The sequence below is a fragment of the Halichoerus grypus genome, chromosome 6, assembly GCF_964656455.1.
Source record: "Halichoerus grypus chromosome 6, mHalGry1.hap1.1, whole genome shotgun sequence".
Lineage (NCBI taxonomy): Eukaryota > Metazoa > Chordata > Mammalia > Carnivora > Phocidae > Halichoerus > Halichoerus grypus.
In genome coordinates this window covers 129808094-129821952 of record NC_135717.1, presented here as the reverse complement: position 1 = coordinate 129821952, position 13859 = coordinate 129808094, and the positions used below count along the sequence as shown (strand labels likewise).

General features: G+C 38.3%; 1 protein-coding gene across 9 annotated transcripts in view; it reads right to left on the bottom strand.

Annotated features, from left to right (window-relative positions):
• Positions 1 to 13859, bottom strand: part of HELB (DNA helicase B) — a 40555-nt gene that overhangs the window by 14822 nt on the left and 11874 nt on the right. For 7 of the 9 annotated variants that reach the window (XM_078076245.1, XM_036094716.2, XM_078076244.1 and 4 more), the window contains exons 7-11: positions 12692 to 12846; positions 9441 to 9522; positions 8423 to 8482; positions 7008 to 7236; positions 6082 to 6225 (exon numbers count right to left, since the gene is read on the bottom strand). In XM_078076245.1, the coding sequence (XP_077932371.1) occupies positions 6082 to 6225; positions 7008 to 7236; positions 8423 to 8482; positions 9441 to 9522; positions 12692 to 12846 (670 nt within the window). Of the gene's footprint in view, positions 1 to 5031; positions 5063 to 6081; positions 6226 to 7007; positions 7237 to 8422; positions 8483 to 9440; positions 9523 to 12691; positions 12847 to 13859 lie in introns of all 9 variants that reach the window. The other 2 variants (XM_078076251.1, XM_078076250.1) reach the window with 1 other exon arrangement.

The window sequence follows — 13859 nt, the reverse complement described above, 5'->3', positions numbered from 1 at the left end:
AAAGAAAGCTGGGGTGGCAATCCTTATAGCAGACAAATTAGATTTTAAACCAAAGACTATAATAAGAGATGAGGAAGGACACTATATCCTACTTAAAGGGTCTATCCAACAAGAAGATCTAACAATTGTAAATATCTATGCCCCTAACATGGGAGCAGCCAATTATATAAGGCAATTAATAACAAAAGCAAAGAAACACATTGACAACAATACGATAATAGTGGGGGACTTTAACACCCCCCACTGAAATGGACAGATCATCTAAGCAAAAGATCAACAAGGAAATAAAGACCTTAAATGACACACTGGACCAAATGGACTTCACAGACATATTCAGAACATTCCATCCCAAAGCAACGGAATACACATTCTTCTCTAGTGCCCATGGAACATTCTCCAGAATCACATCCTAGGTCACAAATCAGGTCTCAACCGGTACCAAAAGATTGGGATCATTCCCTGCCTATTTTCAGACCACAATGCTTTGAAACTAGAATTCAATCACAAGACGAAAATCGGAAAGAACTCAAATACATGGAGGCTAAAGAGCATTCTACTAAAGAATGAATGGGTTAACCAGGAAATTAAAGAAAAATTTAAAAAATTCATGGAAACCAATGAAAATGAAAACACAACTGTTCAAAATCTTTGGGATGCAGCAAAAGCAGTCCTAAGAGGCAAGTATATAGCAATACAAGCCTTTCTCAAGAAACAAGAAAGGTCTCAAGTACACAACCTAACCCTACACCTAAAGGAGCTGGAGAAAGAACAGCAAATAAAGCCTAAACCCAGCAGGAGAAGAGAAATAATAAAGAGCAGAGCAGAAATCAATGAAATAGAAACCAAAAGAACAGTAGAACAGATCAACGAAACTAGGAGCTGGTTCTTTGAAAGAATTAACAAGATTGATAAACCCCTGGCCAGACTTATCAAAAAGAAAAGAGAAATGACCCAAATCAACAAAATCATGAATGAAAGAGGAGAGATCACAACCAACACCAAAGAAATACAAACAATTATAAGAATATATTATGAGCAACTCTATGCCAGCAAATTAGATAACCTGGAAGAAATGGATGCATTCCTAGAGATGTATCAACTACCAAAACTGAACCAGGAAGAAATAGAAAACCTCAACAGACCTATAACCACTAAGGAAATTGAAGCAGTCATCAAAAATCTCCCAAAAAACAAAAGCCCAGGGCCAGATGGCTTCCCAGGGGAATTCTACCAAACATTTAGAGAAGAATTAATACCTATTCTTCTGAAACTGTTCCAAAAAATAGAAATGGAAGGAAAACTTCCAAATTCATTTTATGAGGCCACCATTACCTTGATCCCAAAACCAGACAAAGACCCCATCAAAAAGGAGAATTACAGACCAATATCCTTGATGAACATGGATGCAAAAATTCTCACCAAAATACTAGCCGATAGGATCCAACAGTACATTAAAAGGATTATTCACCACGACCAAGTGGGATTTATCCCTGGACTGCAAGGTTGGTTCAACATCCGCAAATCAATCAACATGATACAATACATTAACAAAAGAAAGAACAGGAATCATATGATCCTCTCAGTAGATGCAGAAAAAAAATCTGACAAAGTACAGCATCCTTTCTTGATCAAAACTCTTCAGAGTATGGGGATAGAGGGTACATACCTCAATATCATAAAAGCCATCTATGAAAAACCTACAGCAAATATCATTCTCAATGGGGAAAAACTGAGAGCTTTCCCCCTAAGGTCAGGAACACAGCAGGGATGTCCACTATCACCACTGCTATTCAACATAGTATTAGAAGTCCTAGCCACAGCAATCAGACAACAAAAAGAAATCAAAGGCATCCAAATTGGCAAAGAAGAAGTCAAACTCTCACTCTTTGCAGATGATATGATACTTTATGTGGAAAACCCAAAAGACTCCACCCCAAAACTGCTAGAACTCATACAGGAATTCAGTAAAGTGGCAGGATATAAAATCAATGCACAGAAGTCAGTGGCATTCCTATACACCAACAACAAGACAGAAGAAAGAGAAATTAAGGAGTCGATCCCATTTACAATTGCACCCCAAACCATAAGATACCTAGGAATAAATCTAACCAAAGAGGCAAAGGATCTGTACTCAGAAAACTATAAAATACTCATGAAAGAAATTGAGGAAGATACAAAGAAATGGAAAAACGTTCCATGCTCGTGGATTGGAAGAACAAATATTGTGAAGATGTCAATGCTACCTAGAGCAATCTACACATTCAATGCAATCCCCATCAAAATACCATCGACTTTTTTCAAAGAAATGGAACAAATAATCCTAAAATTTGTATGGAACCAGAAAAGACCCCGAATAGCCAGAGGAATGTTGAAAAAGAAAAGCAAAGCTGGCGGCATCACAATTCCAGACTTCCAGCTCTATTACAAAGCTGTCATCCTCAAGACAGTATGGTACTGGCACAAAAACAGACACATAGATCAATGGAACAGAATAGAGAGCCCAGAAATGGACCCTCAACTCTATGGTCAACTAATTTTTGACAAAACAGGAAAGAATGTCCAATGGAAAAAAGACAGTCTCTTCAACAAATGGTGTTGGGAAAATTGGACAGCCACATGCAAAAGAATGAAACTGGACCATTTCCTTACACCACACACAAAAATAGACTCCAAATGGTTGAAAGACCTCAATGTGAGACAGGAGTCCATCAAAATCCTAAAGGAGAACACAGGCAGCAACCTCTTTGACCTCAGCCGCAGCAACTTCTTCCTAGAAACATCGCCAAAGGCAAGGGAAGCAAGGGCAAAAATGAACTATTGGGACTTCATCAAGATAAAAAGCTTTTGCACAGCAAAGGAAACAGTCAACAAAACCAAAAGACAACAGACAGAATGGGAGAAGATATTTGCAAATGACATATCAGATAAAGGGCTAGTATCCAAAATCTATAAAGAACTTATCAAACTCAACACCCAAAGAACAAAGAATCCAATCAAGAAATGGGCAGAAGACATGAACAGACATTTCTGCAAAGAAGACATCCAAATGGCCAACAGACACATGAAAAAATGCTCAACATCGCTCGGCATCAGGGAAATCCAAATCAAAACCTCAATGAGATACCACCTCACACCAGTCAGAATGGCTAAAATTAACAAGTCAGGAAACAACAGATGTTGGCGGGGATGCGGAGAAAGGGGAACCCTCCTACACTGTTGGCGGGAATGCAAGCTGGTGCAACCACTCTGGAAAACAGTATGGAGGTTCCTCAAAAAGTTGAAAACAGAGCTACCATACGATCCAGAAATTGCACTACTGGGTATTTACCCCAAAGATACAAATGTAGGGATCCGAAGGGGTACGTGCACCCCGATGTTTATAGCAGCAATGTCCACAATAGCCAAACTATGGAAAGAGCCAAGATGTCCATCGACAGATGAATGGATAAAGAAGATGTGGTATATATATACAATGGAATATTATGTAGCCATCAAAAGGAATGAGATCTTGCCATTTGCAACGACGTAGATGGAACTGGAGGGTATTATGTTGAGTGAAATAAGTCAAACAGAGAAAGACATGTATCATATGACCTCACTGATATGAGGAATTCTTAATCTCAGGAAACAAACTGAGGGTTGCTGGAGTGGGGGGTGGGGTGGGAGAGATGGGGTGGCTGGGTGATAGACACTGGGGAGGGTATGTGCTATGGTGAGCGCTGTGAATTGTGCAAGACTGTTGAGTCACAGATCTGTACCTCTGAAACAAATAATGCAATATATGTTAAGAAAAAAAAAAAGAAGAAGATAGCAGGAGGGTAAGAATGAAGGGGGGGAATCGGAGGGGGAGACGAACCATGAGAGACGATGGACTCTGAAAAACAAACTGAGGGTTCTAGAGGGGAGGGGGGTGGGAGGATGGGTTAGCCTGGTGATGGGTATTAAAGAGGGCACATTCTGCACGGAGCACTGGGTGTTATGCACAAACAATGAATTATGGAACACTACATCAAAAACTAATGATGTAATGTATGGTGATTAACATAACAATAAAAAATTAAAAAAAAAGAATATAGTATATGATACATAGAACATACAAGATATGTGTTAATCAACTGTTTACATTATCGGTAAGGCTTCTGGTCAACAGTAGGCTATGAGTAGTTAAGTCTTTGGGAAATCAAAAATTGTAATGGATTTCTGACTACAACGAGGGGTCGCTGCCCCAAATCCCCACAGTGTCCAAGGGTCAACTGTAGTTTACTTATTGTTTTATGACTGTGTCTGTCTGTCTCCTTTCATGGACTGATCTAAACCAAGCACCAAGAACAATCTAACTCAATAAATATTTGTTGAACTGAACTGAACTTGGAAGAAACAAAGTACACTCATACAAGATAACAATCACGAATGTTCTCAGAGGTAAGAGATGCTATTTCAACCACAAAACAAGAGCCAGATTTAATAAAAGGAACACTTAGAGATAGTTACTACAACCTTAATCGAGTAATAAAAAGACCCCTTCATACTTCATTTGTCCAGAAATGTAAAAAAAGACTGGATTATAAATTTGAGGAAATCTCTCAGAAAATACAGCAAAATGATAATGAGATGGAAAGCAGGAGAGAGATAAGAAATTTGGATAATCAGTTCTGGAGGTTGAACATAGTAGACATTCTAGAAAGACAAAACAGAGAAAACTGAGGACAAGAAATCTTAATGAAATTATTCAAGAAAATTCCCCCAAATTGACTGGTATGAGTTTCCAGAATTACAGAGATCCCATCATAAAGATCCATGGGAGAAATTTTGCCAGGACCTCGAAGCCAGGAATATTTGTACTTCTTAACAACTGTCTGTTTTATTTTGTTTTTGTTTTTTTTTTATCCAATAGACACAGTCCACTGACTGCTTCTCTCTTGTTTTGAAAATTTAAAGCCAAATCTGCAGTCTACACTAGCAAGCAAATAGGTCAGTGCACATATCAGCATTCCATCCCACTCTTAGCGAGAATCCTTTTATCACCCTTACCTTTATTTTCCACTTGACATCATTTCTTTATCTTCAAAAAAAAAAAAAAATCAGGCTGAATTGTGGGCATTTTTTATAAGTCATTTCAAATTCTTTTTGGAACTGAGATGGAGTAGGTTAATAAATAAAACACCATCTACTTAAAAAAAAAAAAAATCCCTATGCTAATTAATGTTTGCCTACCAGTAGACGACACAGGGTAACCTAAATTTTTCCACATGCAAATGTAGGCTGATGCAGCTTCATGATTAAAGCAACACACAAACATCAAAGAGGGGCGCTCAAAACAGTGAGTTAAATAACAGAACCACAAATAGCTTATGGGAATTCAAGAGTATTAGAATGGAGCTAAGGGGCACGTGGGTGGCTCAGTCGGTTAAACATCCGACTCTTGATTTCAGCTCAGGTCATGATCTCAGGATTGTGAGATCAAGCCCCACATCAGGCAGATTCTCTGTCTCCCTCTGCCCCCTCTCACCCGTTCCCCCCCCAAACAGAGTTAAATGCAAATTGCACTAAATGCAATGTTGTGTCCAGGATTAGATCCTGGGACAGAAAAGGGGTATTAGTGGAAAACTGGCAAAATCCAAATAAAGTGTGTAGCTTAGTTAATAGTATTCTTTTAATGGTAATTTCTTAGTTTTGACAAAAACACCATAGTTGTGTAGGATATTAACATTAGGGAAAGTTGGTTGAAGGGCACATGGGAATAGTCTGTGCTACCTTTCCAACTCTTGTATAAAACTAAAATTATTCCCAAGTAGAAAGGAGCTGCCTCACAAGAGCAAGGGCAGAGGACACATTTGTCAAAACCCATCCAGCTTTATAAATATAAATGCCTATGGAAATTATACCCCAATAAAGCTGATTATGTAACAGTAAAAAAGTAAGCTGCAAAGATAAATAAACATCACACCACCATTTATGTACGCCTTGGTAACCTTGTCTCTCATTAAACAAATAAAGACAACAAAATCAAGAAGAAAATCATTGAAGGTACTCTATGGCTCCGAAACCTGTCCAAATAGCTTTATAAATGTCCACTGTTACCTGAAAAGTGTGGATAGTTCTTGCCCATGCATGTTTAATGTGACAATATTTCATTAGTTTTTCAAAGTCCACCGTTATTTCCAAGCCAGCTGCATTATTAATGGTCAAAGATCTTCTCTTTCCAAAAGTTACATCAGTGACATCCTATAACCAAAACAAGGAACTATTTTGTATGTTTTCAAATATGCACACTTTGTAGAGATATTCTATTTTTGTGTTGAACATAAAATAGCATGTATGTTCACAATTACTAAGAACTTTCAAAAGGCTAAAACCTACACTTGAGCACAAACTGAATACATATACACCCAAATTTTAGTAAACTTGAAACTTGACCTTAATTTGACTCTCTGGAAAACAGACAGTGTTGTCTGACTTATTCTGAAGTCTATACATTTCACTTCTTGCACTGACTATGTAAATCTGCACATACTCTTTGCAAAAAGTTTATTTTTCCCCACAGCTTGTAAAGAATAACCTCCAAGTTTAAGAGGGCATTTATACAATGAGAACAAATTCAAGGAAACTTCTCTTGTTTCTATAGTTAAGCAGCAACCAAGGAGATGATGCTTTGCAAAATACAATAAGTGTGTCACTTTTTCCTTATTTTTGTTACCCAAGCTCTTCGAACTTACTAAAAATATGTTTCTTCACAAAGTCTTCCAGAAAATATAAGAGGAAGAAACATGTCCCAACTCATTTTATGAAGCTAGCATTATTACTCTGACACCAAAACCAGACATTACTAGATAACTACAAACCAATATCCCTCATAAACATGAATGCAAAAATACTTAGCAAAAAATTATGGAAGAATGTCAACTCTGATATGATTAGATTCTGAATCAAACCTAGGGCAATTAAAAAAAAAAACACCTATCTCTAATAGGTAAAAAGGAAGGTACTATTTTTATGTTGTCACTTACCTTTGTTATAAAAAATATTTCTCCATTGCAGAGTCGAATATCATTTTCAAAGTCATGCTTATTTTTAGCAAAACCATGAGGAGTACCATTAAAGTCTTCACCACTGGCCTCTCGTTCATTACTTTCCTGACTGGGAGAGGTACTTTCAGGGAGTAACTCCGAGAGATATGCATTCCTGGTACAACAAATTTTATCACCAACTCCAAACTGAAGTCTATTCCGATGGTCTCTGGGTCAGAAAATGAGAATACGTCATCAAGGTTTGGAAAACCTCAATTTCATTTTGTTTAAGCATTAACCCCCACTCAGATCTGATCCAATTTTCAAAATGATTTCCACACTCTATCTTTACTTCACTTTTTTTCTCCAAATGTCAACAAGAAATCGGGCTCCCATGGTCATGGTCTGATTACCTATCCCCTCTGTGGCACCTCAAACCCAAAGATATATCCCAGCCAAATATTTTCAAATTAGAAATCTTGGCATAAATGCTGACATCTCTCTTGTCCTCTATATTCTAAAAGTTGCCCAAAATCTTATTGAGTCTACCTTTTAAATTCATCCTCTCCTCTCCAATCTCTCCTATCACTACCCTATTTCACGTCTTACCCCATGTACACATATTTCTGGTCTAATAATTATGACCTTATATCAGAATAGGAGCAGCAAATTAAACGCTGGCGATATACCTGTTACTGAGCTAAGTCCTTTAGAGAGATTATTTCATTTCATCCTCACTACAACTCCATGAGGGAAATGCTGCGTCGGTATCCTCTTTTTACATATATGGAAAAGCGAAACTGCCTGCCAAGATCAGAGTCACTGGGACACAGACTGGAAGACCTCCCACTGGTGCTTTCTAACCCTTTGTGAGGCTATCTAAGGTGGTTTTCGTGTGTGTCTTCCCTCAACAGACAGGGAGCTCCTCCTGGAACTTCCACATCTCTAATTTCTCTGCACTTAATAAATACTAGGTGTTGATAAATGCAAGAGAAGTGAGTTAATTCTTCCTGTGTGTAAACAGAGCCACTTTTCCACCCTTATATTTCTCTTATAGATGTCCACTAAGGTGCTCTCTGCGGGCATCCTGTTGCTAAGGTTCTTGGACACACCTATGTACATATTCTATTTGGAAAACATTCTGAATTCCCCACACTCATCTTGGAGAAGCTGGAGGTTGCCAACTTGAAAACCACAAGGAAAACTGTATTCCTTATTTGCTTATTACACTGATTGCCACAACAGTCAGTTCTTAAACATACATATTATATTTAATTGAAGAGATCATTTGACTTCACAAATGAGAATAAAAAAGATTTTAAATATGTGGCTACAGTGATAAATGTCAAAAACAAATAAAAGGACGGTGAATAAAGGAAGGACTGTCCTGGAGCTTTCCGATCTTTAGTGCTCACTTGATTAGGTGGCCCGTGTAGTGCTTGCAACAGCAGGCGTTGATGACGTCACAGTCTTGCCTGAAACACATGAACAAGCAAGAAGCAAGGGTCACCTTAAAGGTCTCTATTTTGTGCTTATTCCTGTTACCAACGATGACAATGTACTACACGCTATAAAAAGTTTCCAGGAGGGGCGCCTGGGTGGCTCAGTCGTTAAGCATCTGCCTTCGGCTCAGGTCATGATCCCAGGGTCCTGGGATCGAGCCCCGCATCGGGCTCCCTGCTCAGCGGGAAGCCTGCTTCTCCCTCTCCCACTCCCCCTGCTTGTGTTCCCTCTCTCACTGTGTCTCTGTCAAATAAATAAATAAAATCTTTAAAAAAAAAAAAAAAAAGTTTCCAGGAATCTCTCCAGGAAAAAAGCGTTTTGTAATTTTTATCTTTTCTTTTTATAAAAAGAAAAATAGAATTTTTTAAGTAATCTCTATACCCAATGTGGGGCTTGAATTCACAACCCTGAGATCAAGAGTCCCACGCTCCACTGACTGAGCCATCCAAGTGCCTCTGTAATTTTTATCTTAATGTAAACCTTTGTTCCACTCAGATTTCATGGGAGTTTCCAAATATAGTATTTGGTAGAAAGAGCCCTATTTAGTTTTTTTAACATTTTATTTATTTATTTTGAGAGAAAGACAGTGCAAGTGGGGAGAGGGGCAGAGAGAGAGAGAGGGAGAGAGAGAATCCCAAGCAGGCTCCATGTTCAGCGCTCAGGGCAGAGCCTGACGCGGACTGCACCACACAACCCCGAGATCATGACCTGAACCAAAATCGAGTCAGATGCTTAACCGACTGAGTCATCCAGGTGCCCTGAAAGAGCCCTGTTTAAAAACTGCCCTCTGCCATGTCTAACAAAGAAATACCTCAAAATTAGAGAATTAGCAGTGATGAATGATGAGAGTCTCCCATTTAAACAGAATCTATGTAAGTGACAAGATTTAAAAGCTAGACTAAGAACATTAAAATGCTTTAAATGCGTTACCTTCTAAAGGCAATAAATTGGGATGTTTGCGCATCTTGTAGATCATTTTCTTTGAGTAAGGTTCTAACTGCAGAATATAAATCTGGTAATTTAAGAGAAAAAAAGTTAACACAGAAAAGCACCAAATTACAACATTGTTTTGATGGAGCAACTAAGTCAGAATTCCTGCTAAGGGAGCTCTGGGAAATGGAATACAAGTTGGCCATGGGAACATCAACCTCATTTGCTACTGCAGCCAGAGCACCAGAAGAGAGAACAACGATGAGGGTTCCAGGTGCCCTATCCTCAGCAGGGACGTCAACCACTAGCCAGGACAGCTCCTAATCTGTAATACAACCACTCACCACTGATGGTTAGTAAATACTGAATTTAAAATATGAGCAAGAGGACCAACTATGTAACAGAATCCCTGTAAGGTAAGACTCTCTTCTGTTTGAAGTTCTGGTGGTAATTGAATTATAATTGGAGGATCTCTATGCTTTGCACATGTTATTTCACTGAATCTAATCTTCACAACATTCACAGGAGGCAGGTATTAGATCCAAGGTTGATATTTAATATAAAATATTGAGACACTTCCATGAAGGATGGAAAATAGCTACTCCCCAAACACCACAATGCCCCACCCGCACCCCAACCATGTGTTTGCTACCCCTAGAACCCCCAGAGCTCCCCATGATCCAGCAACTAAAAGGTTAACCCTGGCATAGGGGGCACCCATCCCAAGAGTGGCCACACCTAACCAGCTATGAAATAGCTTGACCACAAACATCGATTATATTCTAGATATAAATGTGAAGCTGAGGCTCTTGGAAGTAAAGTCATTTTCCAAATGGCGGAGGGTGGCTGGCCTCCCTTTTAGACCTCAGGTCACTGGTAATGAGGACATCCCACTTATAACCTCCCTCAAAGCGCTGAGAAGTAGACTTCCTCTAATCTGTCTTACCAATAGTACAAAACAGTGAACATTTCTCATGAGAGAGAGAGAGAAGATATAAAAATTTGGGTAAGAGCATTTTAGGCTTTTGTGCCTTCCCCTTGTAGCAGATGAATCACAGGGGAATGAAAAAGCCCAGGCCTCGTGATGCCCTGCTCTAGGAAGACTAAATTAGTTGCTTACTGAGCCCTTCATCATTCAGATGAAGGGAAGATTCTCACTGAAAAATGGCCACTCAGCTCACCCCAGCCAACCCCTGGCCTATCAGAGCAGGAATTTGTTTTCCTTTACACGTACGAGATCACGCTGTTCTGGTCTTGCTTTCTTCATTCTCTGGACATCTTACAGATCAATATGTACACTGTATTTCATTGACTCTAAGATACACATTTTTCTCACACTTCAGCATCTCTGAAGTTGTAGCCCAGCTATGAAGCCTGTCTTCGGTCTTTGTACTTTGTACTTTGTAATAACGGGAATAATTTACTCAGTAACTTAATTATTAATGGGAAAGTACTATATGCCTCTCTCTAAGGAATATTTATTTAGTTCTCTTGAAGAAGGGACTAATTTGCTAGCTGAAGGTTGTAGTTAAGATGGAAAAACAGCATCAGCTGAGCTCTGCTGCCATTCTGAAACAGACCACTCTTTTTCTTAAAGTATACTCTCGATACCATAAAGAATGGGCCACCAGAAATAAAACTAACGACATTTTAGGTAGATCTAAATGGACTGGCAAGGAGGGCACATTCCTTAACGGGCTAAGTTTCATCTTTTCATCTGTACTAGTACCTACTCTTAACTAAGCTGTTGTGAGAATAAATATCACCTATTAACTATTCACAATATATTTAATAAAAAACCACAAAGCAATGTGCAGCTCATAATCCCATTTACATAAGACAGAAATAAATAATATATGTTTGTGTATGAATATAATAAGGTTTAAAAGGATCAACACCAAACTTACTACATAGTAAGAGTAATGGATGAGTAAGAGTAGTAGTATGCAACCTTTTGGGGGTTGCCTTGGGGGAAACAGAGAGGAAGATAACAGGGAAATATTCATTTTTATGTCAGACATTCCTGATTATTTGACCTTTTTTTTAGGGATAGAAATTATTTCTACAATCAAAAAAATCAAAAGGGCATTTATAGAATACTATGTATTATATGATCCTGTTTCAAAAAAGAAAAAAATTATTATAACATGTGAATGGATCCCAACCCAAGGGAACCGCGACTATGACCCACAAAGCAGGAGAGGCTTACACATAAAGCAGTACATCACTTAATTTCACATTGGAGTGAAGGTCGCTAAGTAGTTAGGATATACCCTTAAGAATGATGACTACAATATATTCTCAGTAATAATCATTTAAATCTTCACTAATTCAATTTTGAGTAAACCATTACACTATTTTAAAAAGTTTGCTAAGTATGTTTAGAATACACATAAAGATCAAAAGGTTTAATCAATTTGTAATAGATCATTTAATATCTATTATTCACGAAAAACTAACAGTTCTATAGCACCTCGAAACCGATGAGTGCCCTCAACCCTCACAACAGCTCCACGGGCAGTGTCCTATGAATCCCATTTTACAAATGGTTAAGTGATGTGACATGGGTCATACACATAAGGGAAAAGACTCTGTGCTCTTTTTGACCCTATTACGTTGTCACCCTAAGACCCCTAATTAGAAGCAATGCCTGTCCATTTTATAAGAAACAGAAAGAACTAGTAGGAACTCAACTTGGCAACAGTTTGACCAATATTTTTGGTTCACAAATGTACCCAAAATAGCAAATGTAATTTCCAATTGCTATACAAGAAAATCTTCATTGATTAGGATATGCTTTCTCCTGAATGAACTTGGATTCCTGAGGCTTTGCTTCATTTTAAACTAATCATCTACATCCATCTATTCACTCAGTAAATACTTACTAAGCCCTTAGTGTGTATGTGTCAAGAGCTTACTTCTTGGGTATGTATGTGTGCATGTGTGTGTTTATTGCGTATGTTTATATTGCATCATTAGTCCTTCCAAATTCCTTCCAGAGCATGATGTTATACGTATGATCTGTTAAGGCAGATCTGGTTACATATGTTGGGCTGGGAGAGCTTACTTCTTTACCAAATTCTAAGGTACTCTGCTTCTGATGATGAATAAATAGTTTATTTATTTCAGTGCCTAAATTTTCTACTAGCAATATTTATCTTTACCATCAAATAAAATTACAACTAGTCATTTAGTAATTATATTATAAAACTGAAATTATAACCCTACATAATATAGAAGTTTATACTTACAAGAGTGAGGATCATTTTTCGATAACTGAGAGCTGGCATCCTCTTCTGGGAGTCTGATAAAAATAAATGTTTTATCTTGTATTGAGGCAGGGAGTGTTGGATTATCAGAGATATTCAGCTCTGCATCAAATATTGGAAATTGGCGTCTTGAGATTCTTAAGTGAAGATAAAATAACACAGCAAGAACATTAGTATCCAAAAATGTGTCTTCATATATCATCAGAGATAATGTCATTACAATAACTAATATCTGCTAATAGATAATAAATAAGATGAAAAGGCTACCCATATAGGCATTATAAATAGTAAATGAGTTATAAAATAGAATTAGCAAGACCATAAAATTACACTTACCAATCAGTCCCCTACCCCTAGCAAATTAAAAGCATTAGAAAAAACTGCCAGGGAATTTACCGTTCTGAGAACTTGACCTACTCTCCTCCAGACCAGGAAAGAACTATTCAGGGTAGGTATTATCCTCATTTCACAGGTGAGTAGCATGAGGCTTATGCAACTGCAGTGGGTTGCCCACAGCCACAGAGGTAGAAAGCAGAGGAGCGAGGAGGCAAATCTGGGCCCTTCTGGCTCCATAAGCCCTTTCTATTTCAATGAATCTGGACTCTTTGGGGCCTTTTTCATAGGCTTACATCACACTCTTTTTCTCCTTTCTTTTGTGTATATCATACATGTGTCCTCATTTTCTCAGTTGAACCAAATATCCACATCTTCTCTATGCTTCTATGCCCTCAACCTTCTTTTGTTCTTTTATTTCCCAAGACTAGCAAATCCTATTAGAAAACAGAGCATGGGGCAGGTGCCTTATCATAACAGAGTCTCTCCTTGGTTATCTGGAAGAAGACCAACTCCCTGAAAAGACCTAACGGCAACCTGGCTATTAAAGCTAGTGGTACCCTACTGTCATCTTCAATCCTTCCCCACAGGGTTGAAAGGGAGGAAAGGGAAGAAGGCTGTCCTTGCTGAAATATCCCAGATCCAATTCTGGGGATGCTGAGAATTACCATGGATTTCCTGTTTTGCTTCTGACCCATAACATGAAACACACTTCTAACTCTAGGAGTCCTTCCCTGCTATCATTAGGATCCTTGTGACATTAAATATTTGGTGATGACAAGAAGGAATGATGAAAGCAGCACAGCTCAAATGACAT